The 16,727-nt window shown below is 34.1% G+C and overlaps 1 protein-coding gene across 8 annotated transcripts in view; it reads right to left on the reverse strand.

The window, feature by feature from the left end:
• Positions 1-1,132: 1,132 nt before the first annotated feature.
• Pdlim5 (PDZ and LIM domain 5) overlaps positions 1,133-16,727 on the reverse strand; it is a 223,942-nt gene continuing 208,347 nt past the window's right edge. For all 8 annotated transcript variants that reach the window (XM_058583847.1, XM_046458913.2, XM_046458911.2 and 5 more), the window contains 4 exons: positions 11,812-11,992; positions 9,854-9,974; positions 6,062-6,177; positions 1,133-4,471 (listed from right to left, as the gene is read on the reverse strand). In XM_058583847.1, the coding sequence (XP_058439830.1) occupies positions 4,382-4,471; positions 6,062-6,177; positions 9,854-9,974; positions 11,812-11,992 (508 nt within the window). In that variant the 3' untranslated portion in view covers positions 1,133-4,381. The remainder of the gene's footprint in view (positions 4,472-6,061; positions 6,178-9,853; positions 9,975-11,811; positions 11,993-16,727) is intronic.

Consider the following 16,727-nt stretch of genomic DNA (forward strand, 5'->3'; position numbering starts at 1 on the left):
ACAGCAGTACCTATGTGTTTCTGATATAACCAAGATCTTGTCTAGGTACTCAAAAAGGGAAGCCGCCAACCTAAATTAAGCTTTTGCTGGCAAAAAAAGATTTTATATGTAGTTCTGTAAGAAAACCTTTGATAATCTTATATTGAGGACATTTTGACTAGAAAACACTGAACAGGGAGGCTTGCTCTGGTTTGAACACTGAATGGGGATTTATTGTGAACACACAGTTGAGTCGTAAGCCTATAAATCTTGTACTGGATTACTGTTCCTTAACGAAGGAATGACAGATCTCTTATTTTGTTGGTGCATTTTAATGTGCAATGACGTGATTGATAGAAACCAAACAGCAGCTATTAAAATGTCAGATGCAGACTTGATGCCCTTAAAAGTTTGGCTTCTGGAGTTTAATATACTGTGAGCAAATAGACTTGAATTTCTCTCTTATTTCCAATACACAGCTTGCAACAGAAACATTCCTCTTAACTTTATACAGTTGGCAAAAAAATCTTACTCAAGCCAATAAACAAACGAGGACGAGGTGAGCCTGCCTACTAATGTACAGTTAGCTAACGAGATCTGGATGTGACACACGAAGTAATGAGCCCTGGCTAATACAAAATGTGAAAATGTAGATGAGAATTTATGTTGTTTGATTACAATCTATGATAACAATATAATGTTTAATATGTTAAGTTATTCCATTAAATAATTTCAGCTATAAACATTAAAAAATTTAAATTTATTTATGGTGCTGGGATTAAACACAGGATCTTATGCATGCCAGGCAAGCATGCTACCAGTGACCCAGCCACACTCCCAACCCAGTAATAAATATTTTTTTTAAGACAGACTTATCTACAAATTTACAAACATTTATTGTGTACGTTCTACATGAAAACTATAAAAATGGATAAAAAACAGAATAAATGTGACACTATTTTTAAATGTTCTGTTTCTGGAATATTTTGATTGGCAAAATATCCAATCAAATTGGATATCCAAAATATCCAATTCCTCTTTTATTCTTAAGGTAATTATTACATTTCATCCTATCCTGTGCATATGGAACATGATTTTTTTCCCCACGATTACTTAATGGAATCTCTTACTATGCAAAAACAACAAGGAGAACTTGTGTATACCGTTGAAGGCATTTATTTATTGAATATGTGCACATTAAAGTATTACTATACTGATTATATTTCTCATGTGATTTTTTAATTAGAAAATGTATCCAAAAGCAAAAGAGCACGTATATACAAACTTTAAAATTTAAAGAAACAGAAGATAGAGATTAATAGATAATTAATACATAAAGAATTCAAATCAGACATCTTTCAACATTTAGGGGTGAGGGAGACAAATTGAAGCCAGGTTAGATTTGTGTAAAACTACTCAGTATGTTTCCTCTTCCCTTCAATGACTAAACTCCAAATGCCACAAAGTATCAATATGTTTTTGGATTCACACTCAACAAGGGGAAGGAAGAAATTATTTCCTATGAAAGTGCTTCTAATATACTACTCCTTGAAAATCATATATTTTTGTTGTGGATAATTTTAAACATAAGGCTACACTAGTATTTTGCAGATTTAAACTGTTAGTTCTATTTGTTTTAACACTCGTGACCAAATAAATAGGTTTTAGTTCTAAACTCTAAATATTGTACACACCTGTAATCCCAACTACTTGGGAGGCCGAGGCAGGAAGACCTCAAGTTTAAGACAGCCTGAATGAGAATCCTGTCTCAGAATAAAAACAAAAAGAGCTGGGGATGTATCTCAGAGGCAGAGTGCTGACTTAGCATGTGTGAGGCTCTAGGTTTGATACCTAGCACAACATGAAAAACAAACAAAAACCAAAACTCTAAATGTAACCTTAATAGGAAATATATATGTCACTATAACCTAAAGCAGAGGGGATCATTTTTAGATTGCTATTTCAGTGGGCAATATTTATCCCTTGCAAGTTTAGAGAAATATTATGAATCTTAAGCCATTACTAAAATTTTAAAGTGGGAGATTCAAGTAGAGGAGTTTTTAGAGTCATGTACTATATGATTTTCATCTGTGTTTTACCAAGTATATTATTTCAAAATATACATCTAGGGAGATGAAAAGTCAATGCTCTACAGTGAAGAAGTAATAATAAAAATGCTACTGACACAGAATATTTATAATCAGAAAAATAAATATTCAGAAAGCTCACCAGAAGAATAAAGTGCTCAGCCAGTTATTAGAAAATTAATGCTGGTGAATTAAACATGGCATTCCCCACTGTAAAACACAGAGATTCTTCTGGGTTTTGGGCAATATTTATTTCACAGGATTAACTGTCTTAGGAACATATAAAAAGCTCTGTAACACCAGAGACAGAGCACAAAAAAAAAAAAAAAAAAAAAGAAAGCAAACTATCTTTTTAGGCATTAAAATTTGGAGACATGCAACATTATGCTCCATGAAGAATATATGTAGAAAAGTCTAATGATAGCCTTAGAGAAAGACAGCTTTATAAGAAATCCAGGTCAAATAAAATTCTTTAAAGAAAAAAACCCAATGCCTTTCACTTATAAAATACTATCTTGGCATTCAATCTATAAAGGCAAAACTAAACAACAAAAATACTCCATCATACCAAACAAAACAACCAACTTTGTATTGTATAAAGCAAAGACTGACATTAAGATATGTAAGGATGCACATTAGCCAGCAAGTTGCCCATAGGCAACTTCAGCAGCAATGAGATCTAATGCACAATTCAGCTCCAGCACTTCATCTCAAAAGAAGCGTCCCCTTCCCTACAAGATGCAGGGTGAGGAGGTAGTTTGGAGTTGCTACTGGGGAAGTATTCAATTTGCCACTTTGTGTCACCCCCTCCTATTCTTTTATCCCCAGTTAATTATTATCTGCATATAATATAAATCTGCTAGACCATGTATTAGCAGCTTTCAGGACAGATGCCTTGAAAGTTCTTAGGGAGGTTAAACAAATAGTGTAGCCTAAAACCTCCTCTATAACAAACATACACACAATGGAATTGAAGTCATTAGTGAGTGATGGGGCAGGAAGGGCTTGGGGACTCTGTCTGGACTTTAAAAGCACCTTGCCTCACACAGATTTAAATTATAACTCAGTGGGTTCATAGGCTTTCATCCATTCTAGAAACAAAGAGAAAAACTATCAAATGCCATAATCTGTTTTCTCACTGGGCAAATATCAACAGGATCCACAGTTTTACAATTGTTTCTGTGTTTCCATGTGGTATCTACACGATTCTTTGCACAAATGAGGAAAACAAAAAGGTCAATCTGAGTAATTAATCACCTCCCTCTCCTATACTACCAAATCTCTGTGAATAAAAGCTTTCCACTTTTTGTGATCACATTTGAAGTGGTTTGCTTATTATTGAGAGAAAACTACGAAAAAAAAATCTAGAGCTTACTATTATCCCAAGCCAATTCTAAGTTAAAATTAAACAAAACAAAACATAAACTTCTGCAAAGACAGCTCTCAAAACTTCAGTCAGTGGTACAACTCTGAAAAGGGGGCAGTAGTGCTTTTTTGTTTGCTTTTTTAGGTCCGATCCTCTCAGCTGCCATAATTCCTAACCATAGTCTTTTCTGTTTTCTCTTTAAAGAAAACTATGTTCTTTATCTCACTACGAGGGAAGGGAAACAGCAGGGTTTGGCTAATACAGGTGATGAAGCATACACAATGAGTAGAAATAATCACATTTTAATACAAGGCAAAAATTTGAGATTTTATAAGAGATATGGCAGCTTTTTGGAGGGGGGTAAGAGAAGAAAGGCTTGACACATCCAAAATATCATTGGCTTTTCCGACTAGAATGATCAACTGTCTAAGAATAAACAAACAACAAAAAGTACACTTTTTTTTTTAAACTGACATCTCCTACTGATAAAAGTTCTGTTTAAACTCTCATTCACTGTTTTAAAGATAAACACTAGATTTTTCAAAAGAACAATTCTCTTATTAATAAACTTTTAGGCATTTTCATTGCATTTTACAGTTTACTCATAATTACCTAGCAAGGAAAGAAAAGTATAATTATTTCAGCATAGAGATTGGAGTTATTAATCTAAAATTTAATTTTTTGCTAATTTACTCAAAGATATAGTCATCCAGGAAATTGATTTTTATAAAGGTTATTTTATGGGCATAAAATACAGGAAAAAGTAATAACAAATGTCAAACTATCTCTTTACTTTATGAAGCCAAATATTTTTAATGCTGAAATTTATCCCTTCAGGGACACTATTATTTTTCAAAACTCCAAATAAATATTGAATCTAAAGATTAATTGGTAATTTCAATTCTCTTCTTTCTTTTCGATTTCTTCTCTTTCCCTGAACTGTTGACTTTCAAAAATTCACAGAATGTGCATGTTTCTTGCAAAGTGGCTTGTCCTTTTTGGAGAAAAATGTCTGACCTTCCAAACTTTCACAACAGACCTGAAAAAGAAGTATTAATTAAGAGACTGTCATTATTTTAATCAAGCATGCCAGAGAAGGGGAAAGTGACTTTTTCCCCCAATGGGATAATATGACAAAGTACTTTAGATGGTTGTGTTAGAAACCCTGACATTTCATGATTACTATGACATTTCATGTAATCTTTGAAAGGCAATGAAGAATGACTTTTTTCTTGGAATATATTCTAATTTATTTAAATCACTGATCATTACTTTTTTATTGGGTGGGAAGTACTTAGTTCTAATGAAAAAATTAATATGTAATGAGGTCACATTAAATATATTTTATCTCTCCAGATTAATTCTAATCAATGCTTTAAATCTGCTTCCTGCTGAAGAGAACTAAAGCATTCAAACAGAAAACACAAGTCAATTGCTTTTCTAAACATGTCCAAGCCCAACTTGAGTCTGTTCCCAAAACACACATTGAGAGACATATAATTGAGATTTCTTTTTAATTCACTCCTTTAATTTCATTCTTTAATGAAATCACCAATTCATGAAATAATTAAAAAAAAAATCTTTTGCAGTACTGGGGATTGAACCCAGAACTCACACATTGCTAGATACAAGTTCTACTATACAACTACATCCTCAGCCCAAATTCATGAAAGAGTTAATACATTTAATGTTTATCAGAAAATCCTAGTCAATATCTGCCCAATGTCTGATTATATCATCAGTTTTTCTCACTTATGCCTTCTTGTTTTTCCTCTTGCCTTGGCTAATTACAATGCTCATGAGCAGCTCCACCAGAGAACACAAGATAAATCTTCTAGAAATTGTTACTTTTTATAGACTTCATGAAGTCTAAGAGATGAATGAGGTAAACAAGAAAGAGTTCAAAGGCAATGTTTGGAGAAATCATCTGAATTTAATCAACATTACTTTTTTTCCCCTAAATACAATGGATATCAAGACACTATTAGATATATTAAATCTAAGAAAATAATCAAACATTGGAACAGAGCACCTTTATTGAACATTTACTTTCTAAATTAAAAACAATATGTATTTTAGATGGAGCTCTATCCAAATTATTAAAAATAAAACCAAAAATATTAAAATATCAAATGAAATTAGTAAATATTTTATTAAACATTATAGTCTCAAAAAGAACATTCATGGGTGACTGCTAAGGAAGGAAATGAATCAGCACATAGTTTATTCCCAGTGTTAATTCAATAATAGATTTAAAAAATTGTTTATTTCTATTTTAAGAAGTACCTAATGTTTCTAAAACTTACCAAAAACATCCAATAAACCGAAGTTTCAGAAAAAAAATAACAGACCCTTACTGTTTTAAGAAATACATAGCTTCTCCTTATGGGGAAAAATGTATTAAAAATAGAATTTTCTTTAAGGGTAAAGAGCTTATTGTATACCAAATAATTTCAAGATGTCCCCAAATTTTAATTAATAAACAACTTTTAAAAATCATTGAAAAAAAATTTTTTTTTTCTTTAGGTTTGAAGGACTAAAAGATACAAGAACTATTATTTCCCTTAAGTGCTTATGCTAGAACTGGCTGTACTGTACCACTTTAATTAGGAGCTTGGAGTTTACTTACTGAGCATACAAAGCAAGTGTCATGCCAGGTATAGCCCAGAGCTTCCAGGAACATGTCACCAGCTTCTATGGGAAATTCACATCCACGGCATATAGTACCAAAAAGGGCATAATAATCTGTTTGGGGTGGGGGAGAGATAATTTAAACGTGATGAAGCTTTAGATTGATAATTCATAGAAAACAGCAACACAATTGAGGTTAAATGAGATCTTGAAGTTAAAGATACTAGTAATTAGAAAAATTTCAGAAGATGGCATAATATTTGGCTTGAGATACATGTTTAACACGTTTCAGGTTTCCCTTGGTAAACAGGTAAACAGGGTAGCATTCTTTCTTATATTTTTCCACATTATACTTCTCAATCCTCTCTAGCTACTTAAATGCCCAAATACGTTAAAAAAAATACTATTCTGAGAAATTATCAGTAGACTTGACTGTTTCAAAAAAAAAATACAAGAGGGGCTGGGGTTGTGGCTCAGTGGCAGAGTGCTTTCCTAGCAGCTGTGAAGCACTGGGTTTGATCCTGAGCACCACATAAAAAATAAATAAATAAACAAAATAAAGGTATTGTGTCTGTTCACACCTAAATTTTTTTTTTTAAATACAAGAGGACCTCTAATAAGTAGCAATGGTAAGACTAATTAACATAAATTCTAAATAAATATCTGCTATTGGCAGATTTTCATAGGGTATCTGACTTGGTGAGGAAAACAAGTTATAGAAAACTTCCACGAATAAGGACCATGACTGAGCTTCTAGCTAGACTGTATCACAATATGAGCACAATTTCTTTTATTATATTTTTCTTTCAATTTTATGACTTCATGTAGAAGAACCTTAGCCTGATACCCACTATCTACCTGGCACAGATTAGTTATAGTTGAATTTCTTTCTGAAGAAACTGTTTTGATAAGATCTTTCTCAATTACCAAATTAGAATGTTATCAGCACTTTTATTTCCTTTTATGCATTGACTCACACCACTATGTTGACTCATGGTTCACCTTTTGGCCCCTGACACTAGTCAATCCAACCTGAGCTGGAGGTGCAGTAGGCTGAGACTTGCAGCTTGATTCACTTTTCTCAGTGATCTTTAATATACTCTGGCACCATGCTCAACGCATATCCACAGCACCCTATTGTGTGCCAGGCATTGTTCTAGATACCGCAGAGGTACAGTGGTGGAGAAGACAGATGTGCTTGCTCTCCTTATGGGACTTTTATGTTCCCATTGAGAACAGCATGCCATAATTTTTTGGATTTTAAAGATAAATGATAACAGTGTGTTTTCAGATCATGATTGATAAGTGCCCTCAAGAAAAGAAAATAGTGTTATGATACAGAATAATAAGTGTAGAGGTTGTACTACATTACATAGGAAAGTTAGGAAAGGCTTCTCAGTGGAGATAGTAGTTTCGAAGAGACTTGAAGACTGAGGCAGAATCACCACAGAAAACCTGGACAAGAACACTCCAGTTAGAAGAAATAATAAGTACAAAAGCTCTGATGCAGGAAGAATCTTAGCATGCTCAGATATAGCAAAGGGGCCAGGTATGGCCCAAATCTAGTAACATAGAACATAAGGTGGTAGATGAGGTTGGCAAAGCGGGCTGTAGCAAGGATTATAATTTTATATGGAAGTCACTAAAGGGTTTTAAGCAATCTTATTTACATTTTTAAAAACATTACTGAGGTTTCTCTGTAGCTGCTATTTGGGGGTTGGGGGTGAGGAGATACACCCTTTAGTTAGTGATTACAATTTTGAACAAAGGGCAAGAACAAGTTGGGTTTAGTGGTGATACTTGAGATGGAGAGAAACAAATAGTACAATATCCTGCTGGGTGATGGGAGTGGAGGGAGAACTGCCAAGGTTTCCTCACTAGATTGGATGTGGAAAGAATAGGGAAAAGGGTAGAATCTAAAGTCATCTCTAGGTTTTTGGATAGTGGACAATGGGGCCATTTATTGGGATGGGGAACTATGTAAAAAACTGATTTGAGGGGCTGGAGTTGTAGCTCAGGGGTAGAACACTCGCTTTGCATGTGCAAGACTCTAGGTTCGATCCTCAGCACCATGTAAAAATAAATAAGTGAAATAAAAATAAATATTAAAAAAAACTGATTTGAGAGGTTAAAGAAAAAGACAGAACAAAAAATGGACCAAATTGAAGCAACATTTAAATAGATCTTTAATAATATTTTTATCTTTCTATAAGCAATTCTTTGGGTTTTTAAAATATTGCTTCTTGGAATATGTTAAATATGACATTAAGGTTAGATAGTTATATGTTTTGACTAGAGAAGAACAATCTTTCAGTTAGAATGTCTTGCAAAGTGTCTAAAAAAATCATACCAACTGACTTGAACAAGAAGCATAAAAAACAGAAAATTAAGTGGAATTACAAAATGTGAAATATTCTTGTTGGATAGGGTCGGCAGCCTGGAGCCCATCTATACCAAAACTGCCCACAGGATAGTTTATTGGAATTTCTAAGACTTTCTGATGGATGATCCAAGTGGTTCTTGATTAAGGAGACAAAGAAAAGGTTAAAACAAAAAAAAAGAGAGAGAGAACATTGAGTGGGCAAGGAAGGTAGAGTGCTATTAATTCTGACTGCCCTAGAATATTCCCTTCTAGCAACACATTTTAGATTTAAGGTAAAATAAAAATAAAACTTAATAGTGGGGGGCTGGAATTGTACCTCAGTGGTATAGTGCTTGCCTTACATGTATGAGGCACTGGGTTCAATTTTTAGCACCACATAAAAATAAATAAAAATAAAATAAAGATATTGTGTCCATGTACAACTAAAAAAAAGTAAAAAAAAAAAAATCAGTAGTGGGAATGTAATGACAATGAGTGGAGACATGAGATCAGAAAAATATTTCATATTTTTAATATGTACTGTGGTAGCAATATCTAATCAAGGGCAATATTAATAAGTATTAGAAAGGTTCACTTATAGACACTGCAAAGGAAAAGAACACATTTAGAGATCAGAAAATAAGACAAATGGAGGAGATAGGTCCATACAGCCTAGTTTAAAGCAATTGTAGCAAAGGAGCAGTCCAAATAGGTATTATCCTACCACTCAATAAAAGTAACACAGGATTTCAAGTTTATTTGCAAGACAGTTGTCTTTTGTTTTAGTATTTATTTTTTAGTTGTAGGTGGACATAATATCTTTATTTCATTTTTATGTGGTGCTGCTGAGGTTTGAACCCAATGCCTCATGTGTGCTAGGCGAGCACTCTACCACTGAGCCACAACCCCAGCTCAAGACAGTTGTCTTAAAAAGCAAATCAGTAAAATTTTTATCATACTCTAAAGCTAAACATTTCCCATGTTTATAATCACTTAAAATTCACTATTATACTATAAGAAGTGGCTTTAGGATACATGATTTGGTAGAATGTGTATCCATAAATTATTAGAGATTCAAAAAAAAAACATTCTTCCTACTAAGTACTGCTTACTTTTCTTTTATTTTTTGTAGTGCTAGGAATTAAACCTGGGGCTCCACACATGCCAAGCAAATGCTTTTATCACTGAGCTACATCCCAAGCCCTAGTACTGCTTGCATTCTTAATTCTCATAATGAGGTCTGTAATGTCTATTTTGACAAAGTCACAAAAAAAGTTTTAGTAGTTTATTTTTTGCTATATATTTAGGGTAATGTTAAATTCCTCAAAAACAATAAGAAAAACTACTTAGCTTAGTATTTTCTTTTCACTTCATAGTAATATAAGGGGTTTATTCAAAACTCAAGCAACTAATGGCTCTTGATCTTACCAGTCTCACAATAGGGCTCCCCATCCTCCAAGTGAAAAACATTATTACGAATGGGTTTTCCACAGGCCACACACACAAAACAGGAAACATGCCAAGTTTGCTTCAAAGCATTGATAACTTCCTGTTACAGAAAGGTAATTGGATTTAAAGAGAGATCACAATGAGCACACACTAATGCTTATTCTAACAGCTGTACCTGTACAAGTTAGAGGTAACCCAAAGCAGACACAGACTTCATCTTTCCGTTAAAGCAATAGGAGATACTTAAGGACAGACTCACACGTCATTGAAACCTATGCACTTTAATTTGTATTTTTCACAAACACAAATCAATGAACTTATTTAAAGAATTATTACCACTATATGGTATATATGGTGACTAAGGGGAACATTTCATAAAGTGTTTTGACAGTTATGTTCTGCTTTCTCTCAAAAGTGTCAGGAAATGTTAATTTACAAAAGTTTTTATCTTAAAGATGTCCGGGCAGGGGAAGCATTTAAAAACTAAAACAAACCCTATACTTTGGTGCATTATTGAAGCAATAATGTAATCAGTATAATCCAATCAGTTTAGTGTGTGTTCAGCTTTTTGAAAATCAGATATGACTATGCTATGTACTTAAGCAAGTGTCTATGATTTGAACCATAAAGCTTAGATTCTGGTTGGCAGTAGCTTTATGGTTAAATATACCAAGTACTAACCATTTAGGCTGGATTAGTTAGTAAAACTTGTTTGGAGGAGTTGGTTTTGCAAGGAATTATCTCTTTAGATTGAGAAAAAGAAGTCATTAAAATAATTTTTGAAGAATAATCATTTGGTAATGTATTCTTTCTAATTCCTTTGCTAACTTTATTAGACTTACTTCATTTTTGTTTTATTAGCTATTCTTGAATCCACAGAAGACATTAATACACTAAAACAGTATTAATGTATATCCTACTAATTATTTATTAACATTTGGGAAGGTACAGTTTGAATCATTCTACTCTTTGGGCCCCAACATATCTACAAATTAATAACACTAATATTTCATGCAGCATATTTGTAATTTAAAGTGTCTTCAATAGTTTTAGTCACATTTCAAGGTATACTCATAATTCACACTAACTTTCTCTCACTGTGAATTAGAGTTTCATTTTCATATTAGTGTATTAGTTGGAATTCAGTAAAGTCATTTCCAATCAACAAAGCCATTTCCTTCTATATCAGGCCAGGTACCTTAATTTATTCTAAGATCAAATTCCAACTTCTAGTCACTCTCAAGAAATGCCTGACACTTACTTGTAACTGCAAACTAGATATTCCAGAATAGGATATTCATTGATTCATCATTCTTCATTATGTAGCTACTCCTAAATTATTTTCTTAAGGAAAAAAAGGCCCATGGTTTGAAATTATTTTTCTATCACATGTACTCTCGTAAAACTGAAGTTATATTTTTAAACTTTATATGCATTCAAGAAAAATATATTCAATTATAAGTCTCATGTTTTATATATTTCACGAGGTCAGTGTCCTGTGCATGAACCCTGACAAGTGGGTAAATGCTGCTCTTATAAAAGCTATGGAATTTAATTTAAAACAGTGAAGGTGTCAGTTCTGAGGACTCTGATGTGTGTGGTCCTGTGTGACCTCTTCATTCCTGAGCAAACAGGGTCCTGTTGAGGTAGCACACCCACAGTAAATTATTTTTCCCCTACAGTGGCTAGACTTTCACCAGACAAACCAGCACTCAGTAAGACAAAACCAAAGGCAACCTAACCCCATGAGTCTGATATATTTCTCCAGAGGTCTATTTAGTTTTGCTTTACATACATAGTGATGAAATCAAAGAGGGTTGATAAAGCAAGAAGAAAATAAAAAAAGCAAAAACGATGGAAGAGTTTTACAACAAACAGCTATTGTGTTTTTTGCTTTAAAACTCACTAAGAATAAAAGAGCAGTTTCCAATACTTACTCCAAGGATCTTCCTTTGGCATCGACCACATTCCGGAGCAAAGAATTTCTCATAGCAGAGCTCACAATACAGTGCTCCTTTCTCCTCTACAAATCCAATGTAGGCCATCGTATTTTTGCAGTGAGCGCAGTTAAATTCTTCTGGGTGCCAAGATTTCCCCAGTGCTACTAGGAATGGTCCCCTGCCAGAAGAAAAGAGATCAACTTGGCTCAAGGATTAAAGTTTCTAAAGTTAGCCTAGATAGGACCTCTTTTATGAAATGTCCAATCAAATACTTGCTTATTTTCCTTCTCAATGACACACAGGGTGCTGTAAATTTCCATAGGAACTCTCTGTGCATTTATGGAAACAGAAAAAGGGAGTGGAGTAAGAGCCCTTAAGGATTCCTTCAAGAAAAGCCACCCTTCCCTCCTTTTACTGTCTGCAGGGGTTCCAAGGGATGTTTTAATAAGCTGCAGTGAATCAATTTGTCTACATCACAATTAGGATTGAGAATGAGAATGCTAACTGGGACAGACTATGAAGCAACTAGAAAAACAACATAATGTAGATCTTATTCATCTACATTATGCAGAGATGAGAATTTGCCATTTCTAGAAAATAAAAGAAAAAAATCCAATTTGGTAATGTCAGAGTCTTAAAAACAGTAGTATTTATTCCCCGAGAAAAGAAAATACTCTAGGGAATTTCTCTTGCTTACACACTGTATCATATACATATATAAACATTATTAAACATATCAAAATTATGTTTTTGGGCCCCAATATATTCTACAAATTAATAACCTCCCCAAAATTATTACAAATTAAAATACCCCCCCCAAAAAAAATTACTACAGAAATGTGAACTGTATATTATGGATTGTTTGAAGCCACTTGGAAAGTTTTTGTTTTTGTTTTATTTTGGTGGAATCCAGGGGGGCTTTATCAATTAGCTACATCCTTAGCCCTTTTTATTTTTTATTTTGAGACAGGGTCTCACTAAGTTGTCCAAGTTGGCCTGGAACTTGTGATATTCCTTCCTCAGCCTCTTGAGTAGTTGGGGTTACAGGTGTGTGCCACCATACTGGTAGAAAGATTTTATCTAATTAAAATAAGACTGATTTTAAAATATTTTTATTTTATTGTGATTCTTAAGAACATTTAGCGTAAGAACTACTCTCAACAGATTCTTAAGTACGCAACACAATATTGCTAACCATGGGCATATTGTTGTACAGTAGCTGTGTAGATCTTATTCATCTTATATAGCTGAAATTTTACACCCATTATTTAGCAACTCTCCCCTCCCCATCTCCCTAAACATGACAAATTTTTAATGCACATTTGTATCACGGTAACATGTTGCAAAGAGATTTTTTTTTTCCATTAAATACTACTATACAGTCATGAACTGATAAGATGAGCTTGGTTTGACAGGAATCCATTATGAAGCCTTATCTGGTCACGAAGCCTGCAGAAATGAACCATTCTAGCCTCTGCAACACACTTTTCAGTAGATACATCATACTAATCTTTATTCATAGAGTGGCTTTACCTCCAAGGCACTTTTACACTTATCTAATTTGTCCATGCAACATTCCTGTGAGACAGACCAGGGCAGTTATTACAAACTCAGTTTAACAGATGGAGTGGCTGAGATACAGAATGTTCAAAAGATATGACAAATATCAAAATCACTAACTGAGTCAAGGCCAGAAGCTGAACTTCCTAATTTCTAGTTATTACTCAGTCAACTGACAGTCTGCCTTCAATCTCACTACCATCCAACACCATCATTGAGTGAGCACAAGGTAATTGTCGGTAAGCATCCGATACCAGACTTCTAGGCAGATTAATAATAGGAAGAGTCACAGCCATGAGTATCACAAAGCTGAAGCATTTTAAAATTTTTGACAATGACGTAAGGCTTGCTATTCAATAACAATATGCAATTGGTCAATTCTTTGTAAATGAACACAATACCTTTATTTTATTTGTTTATTTTTTCATGTGGTGCTGAGGATCGGAACAAACCCAGCTCCTCATGTATGCTAGGCAAGCACTCTACCACTTAGGCACAGCCCCAGCCCCTGCCCATTCATTTTTAACTGGTTTATAAAAGAGTCCTATTCAACAAGTTCCTTCTTTGGTTTTCTTAGTATATATTTGGCAAGTAGTTTACTTTCAAAGATAAATCATGCATGCATGAGACCCTGAGTTCAATCACCAGTATCTCAAAACAAAACAACAAACTTTCTGAAGGACATACAATCCATTTTCCAGATTTTCTAAATAAAATATGTGTTGGGACCACGTCAAATCAGGAGAGAACTGGGTTATCTGAATCAAAGCATTTGGGCCTTACCTGCTCCACAGAATTATTCCTCTTATAAACAGTGCCTGGTGAGATACATAAGCTTATACTGACAGGTATTAGAGGAAATAGCTCTAAGGAAGTCACCTTTGCTTTTCCTGTAAGCTGTGGTTGAGAGTGATCTTAGATCACACAGGGTCCTTCTCATGTGGACTGCTTTAAAAAATTCCTATCAGATTTTTGCAATAAGAAACAGTTTTTGCTTCTTAGCAAAAGTTTTCTTTTATTTTATTATGAAATAGGTTGCAAAATGAATTTTCTTTTTTGATAGACCATTAGAAGGCTTAAAGCCAAGTCACAGGCAAATCTGTAGGTTATTATTGTATATAATGCCCAGTCTCAACACTAGCTTCATTTTTAATGGTCCAATCCATGATTCTCATTCTTTTGCCTCCTTAGGTAATTCAAAGGTCATCTTATTTTCATGTATTCCTAAAAAGTCTTTTAAAAATTTTGACATGTCGTTCTATTAATAAATATTTAAAATTATAGTCTAGTAAAAGAAGAACTATAAACTATTTTATTAGTACTTTCCAAATATGAATAGTGAAAGGAATTCTAGAAAGTAAAGAAATTTTCTCTGTACCTTTAAAACATGAGTTAAAAAATGACCCTTGTTCTTGCCACATGTCCTTCCTTAATTAAACACACTCAGGACAACACCAGCCTAACCTGATACCCCTGGCTGTACTCAAAGAGCATCTTTCTCAGGTATGCCCTTGACAAGAGTGATATATAGATTAGACAATAAAATCTCTTATATATAAGAAAGTGTCTTCTTATCTGTGTCAGCAAAGACTAATTTAACAAATTCATTAACACAGGATTAACACTAAAGTTCTTCTTGTTCCAGGTAGGATTGGGTTTCCATTTGTGAACCGGAAGGACAGGCTCGGATACTGCAAATTGGAATTAAACCTTCAACTACCTCTTATAATACTCCACACCCTCAGCACTTACTAAATACATGTTGACTGACAATGAAAAGGAGGAGAGAGTGTTAAGGCATTGATTGGTTAAGAGAGGAGCTAGGCATGGTATGAAACTTTACCCTATTTATCTTCTGTGACTTATGCCAAAAAGAGTGGGGAGGGAAGGGAGGGAAGGTAGGGAAGAATGCCAAGGAAGAACTGAGAGAAAAAGAAAAGCTTACAAACAGAAAGGTGAAAGGAACTGCAAATTTCAACAGGCACAAGGTAAAAGGGATATAGCTTCAAAAACAAATACTTCTTGCTTCCCTTTGCTATTTAATTATCACAATAGCCTTAGTGACAGAAATTAATTCTATGATATAGATGAAGAAAAATATCAGAAAAGTGAGTCAACTTTCCTTAAGACCATGTGAATGATGAATTACACAGCTCGAATCTTCCAAAGTCTAGCCATACAGATTAACAACTAATGTTACTGCATCAAAAGAAATTAAAAACAAAAGTCTACCAAAGCCACTTAAAAAAAAAAAAAACAAAACAACGATAAAACTTGTGCTCCAAAACTGAACTCAAAGTGCATCAGGACCTAGGCATTAGACAGAGACCCTGTGCCTAATAGAAGAAAAAGTAGGCCCAAATCTCCATCTTGTCGGCTTAGGAACCTACTTCCTTAACAAGACTCCTAAAATGCAAGAAGTAAAATCAAGAATCAACAAATGGGATGGTATCAAACTAAAAAGCTTCTTCACAGCAAAGGAAACAATCAAGATCATGAAAAGAGAACCTACAGAATGGGTGTAAATCTTTACCACCTGCACCTCAGTTACAGCATTAATCTCCAGGATACACAAAGAACTCAAAAAAACTTACACACACACACACAAAAAAAACAAAACAAAAAACAAACAAAAAAAAAACCACTTAAATAATCCAATCAACATATGTGCAGAGGAACTGAACTGAAACTTCACAGAAGAAGAAATATGATCAGTCAACAAATATATGAGAAAATGTTCAACAACTCTAGTAGTTAGAGCAATGCAAGTTAAAATTACACCGAAATTTCATCTCACTCTAGTCAGAATGGCAATAATCAAGAATACAAGCAACAATAAATGTTGGCTTGGATGTGGAGGAAAAGGTACAATTATACATTGCTGGTGGGACTGCAAACTGGTGCAACCACTCTGGAAAGCAGTATGGAGAGTTCTCAGAAAACTTGGAATGAAACCACCATTTGACCCAGTTATCCCACTCCTGGATATATACCCAAAGGACTCAAAATTAGCATACTACAGTGATGCTACCCCACATCAATGTTTATAGCAGCTCAATTCACAATAGCTAAACTATGCCACCAACCTAGGTGCCTTTCAACACATGAATGGATACAGAAAATACAATATATATACACAATGGAATATTACTCAGCCATAAAGAGAAATGAAATCATGGCATTTGCTGATAAATGGATGGAGCTAGAGAACATCATGTTAAGTAAAATAAGCCAATCCCCACAAACCAAAGGCCAAATATCCTCTCTGATATATGGATGCTGATTCACAATGGGTTGGGGAGTTGAAGTTCACCAGATTAGACAGGAGGAGGTGGGGGAAAGGGAGAGAGAAT

The sequence above is a fragment of the Marmota monax genome, unplaced genomic scaffold (assembly GCF_021218885.2).
Source record: "Marmota monax isolate L192 unplaced genomic scaffold, Marmota_monax_Labrador192_F-V1.1 WCK01_AAM20220418_F8-fsc00002, whole genome shotgun sequence".
Taxonomy (NCBI): domain Eukaryota; kingdom Metazoa; phylum Chordata; class Mammalia; order Rodentia; family Sciuridae; genus Marmota; species Marmota monax.